Genomic DNA, 17027 nt, shown 5'->3' with positions numbered 1-17027 from the left:
TACTCATCTGGTTGTATATTTAAATTAACAAAACTTATGAAAATTAATATAAAATGCTTATAAATAAAGATGAATCACTTTCAGAAGACTACAACTAGGGCTTTTACCAGCTATTTGCCTGTTCTAAGTTTCCCATTTACCCAGATGAGTACTGCTGGTTTTGCGACCTTTCTTGCCTTGAAGAAAACGTATCATACCCCAAAGTGCCAGATCCTCTCTGAATGGCTTTAAATTATGCACTACAAAATCAGACTTCAGAATATTAGAATCCTATCCTACTATGTAACCTGGAGGACTGATTATGCATGAATGAAACTTTACTTGACATATCAAAGAAACACATTTTCTTAAATAACTTCAGGGGACCAGAAGCAGGTTTGAGGGTATTCATCTTGGGCTGCCATGCAGTCACACAGCGGGGACTGCTTGGTTCCAGTGGGAACCACTCACACAGACTTGCACACCACTACATAACATTTATGTGTTCTGCCCACCACAGGCTTCTGCAACCCAGGATCCTGGGGTCTGGTCACTTCTATTAAATTGAGAAAATTCTCTTTGAATTGTAAGCAGAGGTACTTCGTTCACGACTATCTTCCGAGGGTGCTTATAAAGCAAACAGCCCTAGAAATGAGGACACAAATAATGTCTCTCTCCAGAGGAAAGGGAAGGTTTGCTTGCTGCCCAGTGCAACAAAGGCAAAATGATGCCTTCTGGGGCAAAGGGAAGGCAGGGTAACAGGGTTTGGCCATATCCCCACCCAAATCTCATCTTGAATTGTAATTAGCATTAATCCACATGTCATGGGGACCAGGTGGTTTTCATGATAATGAGTTAGTTCTCACAAGATCTGATGGCTTTTTAAGGGGCTTCTCCCTTCATTGGGCTCTCATTCTTCTTGCCTTGTGAAAGACACATTTGCTTCCCTGCCTGCCTTGTGAAGAAGGACACATTTGCTTCTCCTTCTGCCATGATTGTAAGTTTTCTGAGGCCTCCCCAGCCATGCTAAACTGTGAGTCAATTAAACCTCTTTCCTTTATAAAATACCCAGGATCGAGTATGTCTTTATTAGCAGTGTGAGAATGGACTAATACATGGAGTTCTTGCTCACTAGAAAAGATTCAGATACCCTAAGCTCAAGGGTCCTCTCCCGTATCACAGCCCACTGCATGGGCAGGATCTCCATCCCTACCCTCTGTTGCATTGTGGGAATTGGGACTTGGGGATCTGGGAAAATGCTGACACTCTGGTGACTACTACTGCTGTAGCAGTATCTTGTCTGAGAGTCCTTTAGCTCTAATCCAAGAGTCTCTTGTCTTCTGCCAGCAACTAGGGAAATGACAGGCTAACTTGTTAGACTGTAAATTGGTGAAATCTGAGACCCTTCATGGTTCTTGATCCCCTTCTCATTAAATAATGAGAAAAATAATTCTCCTTTGACAAAAATGAAATAGTTGGAAAAATAATATACATTAACTCATTCTGTGCTTGAAATCATTAATATTCAAAAATTACCCTTGTTAGAAAGATGTACAAAAAAAAATGTCAACTGCAAAGAATGGCTTATTTTTATTGTTAGCTCAATTCTATTTATATTAACAAATAATTATAAAAATGTCATTATTACCGTGCTGCTATGTCATAATCTCCTTTCTCTACCAGGTGATTTATATATGCCAAGCCAATATCCTAGGGAAAGTAAAATGAAGAAATTAAAATTTAACTGGAACAACTGAAAAGCTGAGTCTCAGTTTCTGGGCAGGGCACAACATTAGGGTCCTTTTAGCCCTACTGAATATAACCTGCTTATACTCTTAGTTTGCTTTATGTAATCATGCTTGCTTCTTTCTTAAGCATATTCGTATTTAAATGTATTTGTATTTTCACACATTTTAGAATTCACAGGTCAGGTCATTTAAAAAAGTAAATAATGTTAGTATTTTAAAGGTTTCTAATCTGCTCCCTTTAAGATATTTTTTATAAAGGAAGTCTTTGATATTAGAAGCGCCCAACAATTCCACATTGTCAATGGGTATAAAATTCTGTTTCCTGTGCCTTCGTCTGTAGAAAGCAAGCTACCCGATTCTTCTATCCCAAGCCTAAAGAGATGTTATAAGAAAATGAAATAAAGACTATCATACTAAAGGGAAATAGGAATATTAAAGTTGACATTAAAGTAAAACTGAGCTCAGAAAAACCTGTGATTCAAACCCATCAGTTTACAGAAGAAACTGGGCTGAATGCAGGGAAGTGACTGGTTTCAGAGCATTCATGCTTATTCGCTTATTCTGCCTCAGTTCTGAAAGGATTTGGGGTAGCCAACATCACCAGAGGCATGGGAGGACAGCTCTTGCCTGATCTCCCCATGACTCATCTTCTCATATATTATTTGCACCTAAAAGCATTTTCACCCGAGGCTTAAGCTCGATATATATAACAAAAGTTGGATTTTAATTTCTACTTTATGAATAAAAAGGTGCATGAGAAACACCTTCTTGCATGGCAAAAAATGGCAGGACCACATTTCTTCTTGGCATGTCTGGTATGAAATTATATCATGCTAAGACAAAAAAAGAGTCTATGCATAACTAATGCATAGGACATCCCTATTTCAGGAGTGAAGGAAAATATCCTTCATTTTTAGTTTATTAAATTTTTACTTTAATAACTATGTGAGAAATAATATTTTAAGTCTATAGGAACACAAGTGAAGAAACGATATCTAACTTCCTTACTTTCCTGAAAACAGATCAAACATAACAATACACAGGATCTTTCCGTCAAGGTCCAGAGAAGAGAATGTCTCCTTCTCAGAGTCAATCCTTCCAACCTTACTCCTCATGTCCATGCTTCTCCACTGGGGAACTTAGTCTGCACTCTTCCTTTTCCTTTTCCATTAACCCTTTATGTCAACTCTATTTTACCTTTTTCTCAGCATATGCATGTTTAAGTGTCTTACACAAAATACCCAAAAACTACCTGGGAAGCCACAGCCCCCAGCTACAGCCTTCACTCTCTTCCCCTTCATAATTAACCTGATGGTTATATATTGATGGTCTATATTCAAAACCCTATACTTTTCACTCCCTGTAACATGTTGAGAATAAACAATACATATACTGAAAATTCACTACTTTCATATTATCACATTCAGTGTACAACTCACCAGCTGGCCTTGTCTTACCCTTCTGATCTGCTTACCTCCATGACATAAGCCTTCAACTTTCTTTACCCTGGAATTCTCTTGTCTCTCAGCTCCCATGAAATGACCTTGCTCTGGCTGTTCCAAATCTACCATGTATGCACCATCCCTTGAATGATGGTGTTCCTAATGGTTCCATTCATGGTCCTCTGTTCATGACACTTGCCCTTTATGGGCTGATTCAAACGTGTGTAAAACCTGTTTGCTGATAATTCTCCCAAATCTATATCTGAGTCAAAATTTCCTTCCCGGGCTCCAATATGATGTTCCATAGATGCCTAAAACTAATATGTTTAAAATAGGATTCATCATTTCTCCCAATCCTGCTTCTCCTTCCACAGGGTACCTCTAACAATCAGCGAACGGCAGCACCAAACCAGAGGCCCAAGCCCAAAGCCTGGAAGTCAGCCTAGATTTTTCGCTCTTATTCTCTCACCCACACAAAGTCAGTCACCATATCCCAACGATTCAAGTTTACTGTATCTTCCATCTACCTTCACGTCTCCAATCCTACTGATTCTGTGCAAGTTTCATCACTTTCCACCCAGTTTAGGAAGCCTCCTAATTGATCTCCATCTCAGCTGGCTCTCCACTGGCCTCATCTCCATCAGAGAATCTTTCTAAAAGGTAAATCTGATGTCTTGAAAGCTTAAATTGTCTTCTAGACGTTCCAAGACAGAACCAAGCTCTTAATTACGAATGGCACTTCAGGATCTGGCCTTTGCTACCTGTGTAGTAAACCTCTCAACTGCCCCACATTACGAAGCAAGCCAAGCTGTTTCACATCTCTCCATTTGGATGTATATTAACTACGCTAAGGGCCGGAATGCATTCTCTTCCATTTCTAAAGAATCCTTGCTTATTCTCTACAATTTTGGCTGGACTAAAAAAAAAAAAAAAAAAAAAGAAGAAGAAGATCCTCTGGTTTTCTCCTCTCCTGTTACACCTAAATTATTTTGCTTCTGTACTCGGGGAATTCAGGCTTTCATGTGGAGTTTTACAGAGGAGTTTACGGTAGAGAAAATGTAGGCAGAAAGATTTTGTGCTGAAATCCAAATAGCCATAAAAGACTAAGCTATGAGTTTTCACCTGTAAACAAGGGAACTAGGCTAGATGGTCTCCAAGGACCCTTCACATGTGAAGAATATGATTTCCCCTCTGCTCTCCTGCACATTCACTGTCACAGTTAGCAAAGAAAGGGGCTTTCGGTCACTATTTTTCCTGACTCCAAAATGTAATAAAAATGTATCTGATGTTCTAGATTAGTTTCCACAACAAAATCAATTGAGTCTGTTATTATGGAAACACCAAAGCAATGTAGTTTTATGAAACCTCTCTTTTGATAAATTTTGTGATAATGTGATTTTTACCTATGATTTAAAGAAAATTCCAGACGCATAACTAGAAAGTTCTGTATTGAAAGTGTTTTTCACAAATACAGTTTCCAAATTACCTAAAACTACCTCCTAGCAGGTGTTCAAGTCTCTTGTTCACAAGCAGAAACTGATTCAATAAAATAAAATATTTTGACCTCACAGGTTAGGAAATTAGTTTAAATAAATTCTCAAAAGATAGGAAAAGCCTGGTCTTTTCAAATTACTTTCAGTCTCATTATAACTTATTGAGAGATAAAGTTATGTTTCAAGTAACAAATTGCACTTACCAGAATCTTATGTCTTTTAATGTTTTTTTGGCTAATTTCAGCTGCCATCAATGCTTCCTATATTCCAAACATAAGGATGATTAAAAAAAAAAAAAAAGCAGAAAAGGGGGGAGGAAAAATGGGAGAGGGTGGGAGAGAAAGATATTGAGGTTATAGATACTATAGTTATTAGGTTGCAGCATTCTGCACTACATGAATAAAGCTACATTTTCCCATGGCTTTTGCTTGAAGCACTGGAATTGTTAATGCTATGGTTGAACGAACCTCACAGAATTCAAACTTAAAGGCAGTCAACCAAAATGAAGACTTCTCCCACTTCCATTTGAATTCATTTCCTGATTAGGACACTGGAATCACATTTTAGACACAAATGAAAATACTACAAAGTCTGCTACTCTCCATACAAAAAAGACAGCTGTCTTCTAAATCTTTATGACACATATTGATAAAGGAGCATTTTCCCTTATATTTCCATTTAAAAAAGTGAACTATATGTATATGTTTAAATATTTAAAACATAAAATTATTTCTTTGAGAAATTACTGGATTTAAAGTAACACAGTAATAACTGGGTTATGAACTAGACATCAATACTTGGACTTTAAATAGTTAATCGATGAAAAAAAAATTTTTCCAAATCCTTCCATACGGTTACAAACTTAGTGCAACAAATACACAGACTAGTTATTGTTGACACTGTTTTTAGTTAATTAGTACACAAGCCCATCTACAGAACTTCCCTAATGAAACCAACACAATAATTTTGTAGCTATTAATTTCTTTTTTAAAAAAACGTGATCCACCCGCCTCGGCCTCCCAAAGTGCTGGGAATACAGGCTTGAGCCACCGCGAGGCGGGTGGATCACGAGGTCAAGAGATTGAGAACAACCTGGTCAACATGGTGAAACCCCGTCTCTACTAAAAATACAAAAAATTAGCTGGGCGTGGTGGCGCGTGCCTGTAATCCCAGCTACTCAGGAGGCTGAGGCAGGAGAATTGCCTGAACCCAGGATGCGGAGGTTGCGGTGAGCCAAGATCGCGCCATTGCACTCCAGCCTGGGTAACAAGAGCGAAACTCCGTCTCAAAAAAAAAAACAAAAAAAAAACCGTGATATTGGGCATTATCTATTCAAATTAATCTAAGCCAAAACTCAGTGAAGTGACAACATCATTCTATCCAAACTGATAGTTCAAAACCATCCTAAGTGAGTACAAATGTGATAAGCATAAAATAAATGATTGTTAAATCCAAATAGACACCTCTGAAATACTAGCTCTATTTTAATCTCCTTAACAAAATCAAAAAATAAAACTTCCAACAGACTAGATCTAACGCCCTGCTCCCTCCACCCCAACTCCTCTCCCACTTAACAATAAAGCCAGTCAATCTGCTGCAATCTTTTGGTTCCCAAATTTCTGAAGGGGGTACTGGAAAGTTACTAACTTCCTATATATTTTTGGCTTGGGATACTCTAATTTGACTACATAAAAGATTTATTACAAATATATTTTATCTTCTCTATGCAGCAGATGAGTCAATACTTTCAAAGAAATAAAATCAAGGCTACTTCATATTTCTTCTTTTCAAGGAGCCAGTCAATGTGATCATCTTGGTCTCGTTCCTTGGCTACTACAACATCTCTTGGACTCACGATGTAAAAAAGTGACTCCCCTTCAGAGTATTCTATAGGTGAGAAAAGAGAGGAAGAACTTGGTGACCCACAGCAGAAAACTTGGCAATGGTTTCAGAAGACCTGGTTAGGTTACCAACCCCAAGAAGGAACAGAAAATGTGCCTATCTTTGCTGTGTGGTTGGCTCCACTGGAAAGTAAGGGTTGGAGATCAGAGTAAAGAATGACAGAATGTATTTCAGTGCTTTTAAAAATATTTAAGTGTAAAAATACTTGAAAATAAAAAAGCAAGGGAGGGAAAGGGAGGGGCAGGAGGGGAGGAAATAAGGATATAATAAAAAACTTGAAAAAAAATAAGGTGAGTTTAAAATTCTATGTTTAATGCATTAACACTCTGACTTCAGCTGAAAAATAGTGGTGAAAATTCTCCATGTCTATTGCATATTAGAATTCATCTACTGTATATAAATTTTATTTATGGCCATTTATAGCACTGTTCTATTTTTACAGAACAATTACACCCCACAGTCGGCAATAAATGTTTCCTCCTCATCAAGGTCAAGGCCACCTAAGGCATAAATGACAGACGCCCAAGCCCTAGGGACATAATCTATCATTTCAGCATGCTGTGCACAATGCCAATCTAAGGGTTTCCTGCAGAATTCAATTATAAAACCTGTTCTGAAGGGTTTCTAAGTGTGCAGCAGAGTTTGCTCTGAGCCAAATACCTAGATTGGATACTTTCAGTTGTGAATCACAGTTGCTTTTTGCCAAGTCTAGAATATACTCTTAAATTTTTCAATGGATTAGGGGTTTCATAAAAGAAAGTTCAAACGTGTATAGAATATTTCGTCCTTTGGCCACAATGAGAACTGAAAATATTCTCAAAACAATGTTAGTTTTTAAAGCAGCACAGCATTCCTATAAAGTTTAACTATTCTACTTTCATCAATATATTTTACAAGGGTATGGTAACAACCAAACACAGATGTCTCTGATATGACTAAATATTCATGGCTCTCCCTTTATTTCTGAGCAGTGATAAGTGTATTCCTCTGTCTACTCAACAAATATTCACCGAACACCTAGAATATGCCAGAAGTCTTTCAGGCTCTGAGCATTCAGTTAAGAAAGACAACTTCTCTGCCATCCCAGGGCACACCTTCCTAACACATAAAATGGGAATGATATGACAACCATGGAGCCATGTGGCTTGACATTAAATTATGTGTCACATTTAATAGGATAATAGAAAAAATACAAGAATGAAAAACAAGGACCCCAATCCTCCCCTTGGTACTGGTCTGACCTCTAGCCTTCCCTTTTGCTACAGGAGCTTATGCAAGTTCTGCAACATCCCTGGGTCCAAATGTCCTTGTTTTCAGCATACGAGGTCTACCCAGATATTCTCTTAAGATTCTTTCAACATTTTAGTTTAAATTCCATTTAGTACAAGTAGGAGAGGGGGGAAAAACATTTAAAAAAATCACATTAGCCAGACCTTTGATATCTCTTACCTAAATGATAATCTCTACATTCATTCTCCTGAAAGCCTCTGACTGTCAAAGCATCAGAAGAGATCTCTTCACAAGTCTCAGAAAGTGGCTGGATGATATCCAGTCTAGGCCTGGCACAGTATTCTCTTTCCTGAGGAGAAGGGGGGATGAGAGAAACACTCATTCTAATTACATTTCTATATTACACAAATTAATTCTAGTTAGCCATATGTATTAGCTTCTTCTCACAGTGCTATCAAGAAATGTCCATGACTGGGTAATTTATAAAGGAAAGAGGATTAATTGACTCACAGTTCCACATGGCAGGGAAGGCTTCAGGAAACTTATAATCATGGTGGAAGGGGAAGCAAACATGTCCTTCTTCACAAGGAGGCAGAAAAGAGAAGTACCAAGGAAAGGAGGAAAAGCCCCTTATAAAACCACTCACTCATGAGCACTCACTATTATAACAACAGAGGGTAACTGCCCTATGATTCAATTATCTCCCACCAGGTCCCTACCACAACACTTGGGGATTATTGGAACTACAATTCATGATGAGATTTGACTGCAGACACAGCCAAACGATATCGCCATACTTGACTTGGTTTTATCATTTCAGCACACACAAGCCTTTCTAACAGCCGGCTTCAAGCAGCCTTTTAACACTGTTTTGTTTTCTGACTTTCTGCATGGTGTAAAGAAGACAGGTGCTCCTGTGTGATTTCAGCATGCCTGCCACTGCAGCCCATTTAACTCTTAGGGGAGTGGCGGCCCAAGATAGTGACCTTGTACTTAGACAAATTTATTACATCTCTTCCACACAAATGTAGGGAATGGCAAAGATAATATCAAATTGTTCCATTATCCCAATCATTGCTACTATAAGTAAATTTATTGGTAATATGGAAAAGCCAAAGATTAAGAGTTATTTCCAAATCCAAACTTACTGGGATGACAAAAATGTTTTATATCTGCACTGCCCAATAGGGTAGACACTAGACACAGGTGGCTACTGAATACATGAAATGTGATTAGTTTGCTGAGAAACTAAAATTTTAAATTTATTAAATTTTTGCTAGTTTAAATTTAAATAGTCACAAACAGCTAGTGACTATAGTTTTGAACAGCACAGCTCTAGAACAAGGCAGAGGGGAAAAACGAACTGACATTTACTTGGGAACTGTGACAGTTCAAGCAACCTATTAGATGATTTATACACTCATTAAGTTCTGAAATTAACCCTGCGAAGTTAAGTACTACCGCTCCTAGTTAATCTTAATTAACTTTTTGATCCTAAGGAACTGAGGATCAAAAAGTTAACTAAAGTAACAGAAATGGTAAAGATGGAACTTATTTAAAAACAAACACCAAACAGGGCATGGTAAACTTTGGAACTGAAATCAAGTCTATTTTAAAGTTCATGCTTTTTGGGTATTCAGCATACAGGCATAAAACATACACTTGAGTCATTTTCCAAAGCAACAGTACCTACAGCAGTATGACACTAGTACAGGGATGACATTGAGGACAGGAAGAGAACAGAAAAAAATCCAGAACTATATCCAGTTCTTTATGTTTCCTAAACAAGAATGTAAGCCTAGCTGTCTTTAACCAATTTTGTTTGATTCACTAAGTAGCAATTACACTGGCTTTTTTATCTCCTTCATTGAAAACATTCCGAAAATAAAATAGCAACTATAAAAGATCAACTATTGAAGGAAAATCTATCAGATCTGTGGAGAAATGAGAAATTTCTAAATTTTGAAACTGAAAAAAATGGAGAAAACTGAAATATATTTAAAAATTGACCTCTGCAACAATAACAAAAAATATCAAAATCAGAATAGCAAAATAAAAAAATACTTTGAACAAAATAAAAAAAAAAAAAACTGCTTCACCCAACCATAGAAAAGGCTCTTTTATATGCGTAAGAAAAGCATCAGCAATGTGACATCTCCTGTTATACTTTTGTTCCCTGGCCAAACAGCCCTTACCTGTGAACTCTCTAAGAGCAGAAATCTGGTTTTGTTCATCTTTGACCACCAGTGCCCAACACAATTCCTAACATACATGTGCTTTATCAATGAATAAAAGAAAAGTAAAATACTAGGGAACCATCTTAATAAAGTGTCCCAAGCAGATGGAATAGTACACAACCACTAAACACAACGATGATGGAGAGTCCACACATCATGCAGGGAGAATGCAATAATGGTCATGGAAACAGGGGAATGCAGAGTAGCATGTGACTATCCCTGCAACTACGTGAAAACGTGCATGTATGTGAAAGGTATCATGTGAATATTTGGTGGGTAACATTTCGGGGATAATACTGAATGCTATAAAAAGATTTTTATTCAATGTCACTAAACCCAACTTTTCAGTATGAAAAAATAAAAGGGGAAGGGGATGGCCCAAAGCTCACCTCTTTGTTGCTTTTGCCTTAATTTTATGAGTTTATCCTGTGTTTAAGGATTTAAGGTGTACTTTAGTGTTCTATAAAATGACTATGTATATAAACTGATACACATATTTTCCAGTTATCTCCAAAACCCTCACTTCTTCTTCTGGAAAAATTCATTTTCTATGTGCTCTACGAGGGTGGCCTGTCTTTGGCATTTACTCCCTTCAAATACTCTTTTATTAACAAAGGTTTCCTTTCTTTCTTTGCTCAGTTGTTTATTAAGCTTCTCCATTTTCATTTTACTGCTTCTTCCCTTATTTCTTCCAATCACATTCTCAATCATTCCCACATTCCTCTTCAAAAAGCATTGTATTCACTCCCCCAGGAGCCACTGCTTTTCTTTATTTTCAAAAAAAATAAATAAAATAATAGTAAACTGATGGCCTGCAATAGGGCTAGAAGCCAACCCTATTGATTTCAGTAGGTCTGAGTGTTCACTTAAGTCTATAGCATTTCATTGCCTAGCAACATGGGCACCCAGAGCTTCGGGTTACTATAGTGATGGCTTCCTAATGCAAGTGCTCGCTCAGAGAAATGCTCGAGAGCAGCTACCACTTCAAAACCAGGGCTCCCAGGGATTTTCTCCCCCATTTTATTTCTTGCCATTTGAAAAGAAAAAAAAAAAAAAAAAGGATACAAACAAGGATAGCCCACTTGCCTACGTACTGTAAAGGACAAGAGAATCAATTACACTTCTTTTATATATAGCATCCAAAGGAAAATCCTTTATCGTAAGCTCTCCTTGTTTATGCCTTGAAGCCACCCCTATCCTTGTGCTGGCAGGACCCCTGGACTCTCACAATAAAGACAAGCTGGAAATGGAACTGACCTCAGCTTCAAAAGGAGATTGGGTGTGCATGCCCCTCCACTGGGCAATATATAAGCTTCTTCCAAAGACATGTGCAACAAAATTTAGATCATCTGCTGCTTTTTATTAGCCACACATTTTGATGGACCATTATTTGCACTGATTGAGATTTCACAACAATCCATTTCAAAGCCATAATCAAACTACTTAGAATCACTAGGCCACTGGGAAGTAAAGAAATTTGTCTGGACCAAAGAAAACAATGAAATGCACTTTCTGTAATTCCCTCTGACCACAGGGACCCCTGTTGCTGCTGCCGATCAACTTCACTGCTGTCCCTTCTGCTAATGCACAGTGTCAGCTTAGTTTCTTCCCCTTTCAGCAAGAGGAGTCCTTCATTCCTTTTGACTAATATACCAAGAGAGACGAAAAAAAAAAAAGAAGAAAAAAATGAGCCCTTTTTTTGCTCAGCAATAGGAACAAAGGCAGGCAATGAGTAGAATTTCTGGAGAGTAAATATGTCAGGTCTAAAGGGTAATCTCTGCCAACCTCATTTTATAGGTCAGAAAGTTCTGCTCAGATTATAGCGTATTTCTCTGATGGACAACCTGATCTGGGTGTAATTCTAAAAGTTAACCTCCACATGCCTGTGTATTTGGGGAGAAAATAATTACCGTTTTTTCTGAAATCTCCTTTACATAGGAAAGTACAACAAGCTGATCACAAAGAGGTGCAAGTCCACTGATGTAGAATTCAGTTTCAAACTGAGACACTGCAAACAAAAGGGATAAAGGAGTCATCATTAACAGGAGCAAATAGCAGCACACATCTGGAAGAACACACTGACTGTGAATGCCAGTGCAACTCTTTTTAAAAGCTAACATAAAGGGGACACCGTTGAACACACTTTCATGACTCAGCACTGCAAGTGCTTCACAATAATCAATCCTGGAAAAGAATATGTGGGAAAGTAGACTTGCAAATTCTCACGACAAACAAAGATGAATCCAACAATAATAGCAGCATGAATGGTCAAGGGTGACACTGTGCTCAGGTAGTTTAAAATGACGCAGACTATATGGAGACAGTTTGAAACCCACGAAAGGAATGTAAACTACGATTAGTAACAATAATAATTTTTTTAAAAAAATTCCTGAGTTTGTTTTTCTCAACTGGGCATTAGAGTGGTACAAAGGTCACAGAGAATGTTATCTGTAATTGTGAAACACTATGGGGGGTTATTATTTAAAGATATTGAAGTTAAAAAAAGATATGTAAATGCAGATCACTTTATGATGAAACATCACTATTTCTTAGGTGAAATAAAGGTTAAAGAAAAATAATAAATTCCTCTTTCCTTTTAAAAAATAGTCCATTTAAAACCTAGAAGACATTGCATCAGTTAAGAATTATGTGACTTTAATTGCACTGGACCCCAAAGATCTGACAGAAAGATCAGTAGAAGTATATATATTATTATTATATGATTCTAATAATTAGCTGCTATAAAATATAAATAATCGTTATTTTAAAAGACTGAGTTTAGGAGTGGCTAGTTTCAGAGCAGAAGCTAACTGATACCATAGTGGTACTGCAGAGATCCTTCCAGAAATCAGACTCTATATTTAACAGATTCATTTGGGAGTAAATTCCCATTCTGACCCACCACATTTTCTAAGAGTTTCTTCATTCAGATCTTCTCCACAGTTCTGCAGATTTAGCTAATTTCCACACTCTTTTCCCAATTAGGGGACCTCAGTGTATCGTACTGGAACCAGTACTAAATGCTGAGTAAGAGATTTTGCATTATAACTTCCACTAAACTGAACTTGGACAAGTCATTTTAACTTTTCCTGTCTATGAGAGAAAGGAATTACAGCAGACATAAAATCCTGAATTCAGATGAAATGAGGGTTACTGAATTCTCCTTTGTCCCCCTCTTCCTTGCCCTTGCAGATCACTTAGTGTTCCTAGTCTTTGCTGACCCTTAACAATCCTCCTCATACAGCTGCTATCACAATTTAAAAATATAATAGTTAGCAACACAAACTTATAAAAGATAATATTTCATCTGCTTTGTCCTCAATTAAAGAACCATACAATGGAAGTTCAAGGACAAGTGCTCGGCTCCCAGTTCTGCCACAAACACATTTTTCCTTAACATCTGTGGGCTTGAACCAAATGTGGTTATCCAGGTACTTAAGAATAGTTTTGGCAAAGTGGTAATGTGATAAATGTTCACAAAAGAGCTTATTTGGAGAACCACCTCAATCTTCACCACATGTGCAGAGACAGTGTTTCTCAAGTAACCAAGCTGGAGAAGGTTCTAGAGAAGCTCACAGTGCTGTATGCATGTGGGCAGTGAAGCAGGGGGCGGGGGAGAGCTAGAATATACAGATGATATTAAACAGTATGGGGCCACACAGGACCCAGTGATGAAAGAGATGGCAGTTTCACATTCTATAAGACATATGACATATTAACAAGAGGTTTCGGTTATCACCACTCCTGAGGTTACTAATCTCTGATTGGCAGAAGTGACTTGCATTCTGTTTCACTAAATCATATTCCATTTTTGAAATACTACACATAACAGTTCCCTTACCAGCAACTTGGGTGAAGAGCAGAGAATCACAGACTCTCATAGGAATCACAAAGCTTTGTTGTGCTTGGCTGTCACAGGCACCCAAGGGAGAACATCTAATCACAAAAGAAGTGGTGGGAGAAGGAGGTATTCTCCCCATTTGGAATGCCAAAGAGGCTGCCTGGTCTCAATGACGGGCACTGTCAGTGCTTTTCCTAAAGGTAGCCAAATACACATCAAAGGCCTAGGTTTGGGGGAATGAACTATAAGATACAGAACAGAGAAGCTACAAAATAATCCTACCTAAATCTTTCCTCCCCTACATCTGAACTCCCCAGTCCACAACAGCTTGCATTAAAAAGACAGAAAATTTCCTGTTCTCTAATTAAGAACATGATAGAAACTCTAATGGGTTCTAACAGAAAACAAAGAAAAACTGCAGCTGCACATATCTATTTCACTTCTCAATTCCAGATGTTGTAGTAAATACTTATTTGTTAAGTACTAAACCTTGACAAATTTTACTAAATGAGAAAAATAATTTGGACAGAGACTATATGCAGTGGCAAAAGTACAAACTGACAAAAACAATATTTATAAAGATGTGGTACATGAAAATAACACTGTCAAGACTCCCAAAGGCACAGGTAAGCAAGTAATCAACATTTGGATAAGACTGAAACTAAATTTATCTTTTTTTGTTAAAGTAATTCCCTAATATTAAAAAAAAAGAGCAATTCCCTAATATCAACAAAAATGTTACAGAAAACAAAATTGCAATTATAGTAATACTCAGCATGATTCTCAAATTAAGAGTTCCAAAATAATGGCCATTTATCTGTTTCTGAGTACTCTCCCACTCAGCAATTCATCTCCATTAACACCCACTAGTAATGATCTTGTGTAAAAAAGAACTCAGTCCTAATGTGAGTTGCTGATTTAGGAGAATGTCTGCAGCTATTCTGCCACAAAGTAAGACATTTTAGAATAAATGGTGGTGTCTTGTTTTTCCATTAGTCTTTACTAATGTAACAAAATATGATTGCTTTTAGATTTAACAAGATTTAGTTTATTTTTTATATTATCACTGAGTCCCAGAAGGGCTGGCTGCAGACAATGGTGTCAAAACGAACACGAAGGTCTAAAAAGTATTCTTGATACAGATTTAGGGAAAGAAATGTTGATGACAATATGTATTCTTGTAAAAAATACACATAAAATATATAAAACCTATGGACAGACTTTGTAAAATAAATTAAATTACCGACTTTATATTTCAAATTTTCAGTGGACCAATGGAAGTTTCAGTTTATTTACTTTCACTAAAATTTTATTCTATTCTACATAAAAATGACTCTATTAATTTAAATAAAAGTATTTTGTTTTCCAAAAGGAGACTCAGTTTGAATACAGGTGTCTGTAAGGTCTAATACCACAGAAGCTCATTTTTAACCTGATTATCTGGAAAAGATAAATCACAAAGAAAAGAAACACAAATTCTGCTGGGGAGGAAATATACTAAAACAAACAGGAAGTAAAAGTTGGAAAGATTTTTTTTTTTTTTTTTGGAGGGAAAAATGCAGGCAGAGTTCCTAAAGGTAGCCACAAAAGACAATGGCTTTACTTCAGAACGAGGTCATCTAGAATGTCAGCTGTGGCTCGAGGGCCCTGCAGGGAATGTGCTATGTTCACCCAGATGATCTCTCTATGGTGGGCATTATAGCTGAGGCTCAGCATTTCTCCTCCTAATGCAGGTGGAAGGATTTTTGCATTCGGCTTTATTCAGGAGGATAAAGCATTCCTAGACATTCTAGAAATAACTCAAGAAAAAAGACAGATTCTAGTAGAGTAAGAGAGCAAGAGGGAGTTTCAAAAGGACTATAGTCACAGGAAAATTCTATTTAGCAAGGTCTTCTAGATCCAGAATGAGGATGAGATGAATACGATTTTGTACACAGTCCTCATCCAAAAGGGAGGCTAGAGGTCTTGATCAGCTGCACTGTGGAAATATAACGCAGGCCAAAACAAAATGACATATGTAATTTAAAATTTCCCAGTAGTCGAGTGATATAGCTTGGATGTGTGTTCCTGCCCAAATCTCATGTTGAACTGTAATCCCCAGTGTTGGAGGTGGGGCCTGGTGGGAGATGATTAGATCATGGGAATGGCTTTCTCATGAATGGTAATTTCTCATGAATGTTTTAGCACCATCCTCTTGGTATTGTCCTCACGACAGTGAGTTCTCACAACATCTGCTGGTTTAAAAGTGGGTAGCATCTACCCCTGACTCTTGCTGCTGCTCTGCCCACGTGAGGTGTCTTCTCCCACTTCGCCTTCCACCATGATTGTAAATTTCCTGAGGCCTTCCCAGAAGCCAAGCAGATGCCAGCACCGTGCTTCCTGTACAGCCCGCAGGACCATGAAAATTAAACCTCTTTTCTTTATAAATTACCCAGTCTCAGGTATTTCTTTACAGCAATGCAAAAATGGACTAATATGCCATGATAAAGAGTTCAAAAAGGGGTGGCATTTTAATAATATATAACATACCTAAAATATTATTTCAACATGTAAGAATATAAAAAATTATGAATATTTTACCTTTTATTTCTAGGCTGTCTTTGGAACTCTGCACGTAGCACATATCAAGCCACACTAGCTACACTAGCCACACACAAAGGCTTAACAGCTACAGTGGCTAATGGTTACCACATTTGACAGTGCATGTCTACATGTCCAAGTTTTTCTCTTTGTCTTTAAAATTCAGTAATTTCATTAGACTATATCTTAGTGTTGCTCATCACGAGTCACTATTTTCAGATACACAGTGTGCTATTTTAATTTATAATTTAAACTTGTTTCTTTAAATTTTCATGAAATTTTTCTTGACATTGTCTATAGTATTTGTTCCATTCTCTTGTTATATTTTTTTCCTCAGGGACTCTTTATTGGTAGGCTGAATTATCTTTTCCTGTCTTCAATATTTATCACTTAAGCTTAAATCTTTTTCTTATTGTTTTGTGATTTTTACAGTTTTCCTGTTTGCCTTCTATTCCTCTCACCAGCATTATCATTGTGTCTATTCATTCTTGTTTTCCTTCACGTTCAGTCTTCAATTCTTGAAATGAGCTTTTGTCACCTAATTTGAGATTTTCCAATTCTGATTTCTTACATCA

At 37.3% G+C, this 17027-nt stretch overlaps 1 protein-coding gene across 2 annotated transcripts in view; it reads right to left on the bottom strand.

Annotated features, from left to right (window-relative positions):
• Positions 1-17027, bottom strand: part of VPS41 (VPS41 subunit of HOPS complex) — a 186473-nt gene that overhangs the window by 47647 nt on the left and 121799 nt on the right. For both annotated transcript variants that reach the window (XM_003930754.3, XM_074379801.1), the window contains 5 exons: positions 11942-12039; positions 8014-8143; positions 6434-6549; positions 4866-4922; positions 1628-1689 (listed from right to left, as the gene is read on the bottom strand). In XM_003930754.3, coding sequence (XP_003930803.1) covers positions 1628-1689; positions 4866-4922; positions 6434-6549; positions 8014-8143; positions 11942-12039 — 463 coding nt within the window. The remainder of the gene's footprint in view (positions 1-1627; positions 1690-4865; positions 4923-6433; positions 6550-8013; positions 8144-11941; positions 12040-17027) is intronic.

This window comes from Saimiri boliviensis, chromosome 10 (assembly GCF_048565385.1).
Source record: "Saimiri boliviensis isolate mSaiBol1 chromosome 10, mSaiBol1.pri, whole genome shotgun sequence".
Classification (NCBI taxonomy): domain Eukaryota; kingdom Metazoa; phylum Chordata; class Mammalia; order Primates; family Cebidae; genus Saimiri; species Saimiri boliviensis.
Note: the sequence above shows the minus strand (reverse complement) of the source record. Positions and strands in the feature narration are given on the sequence as shown.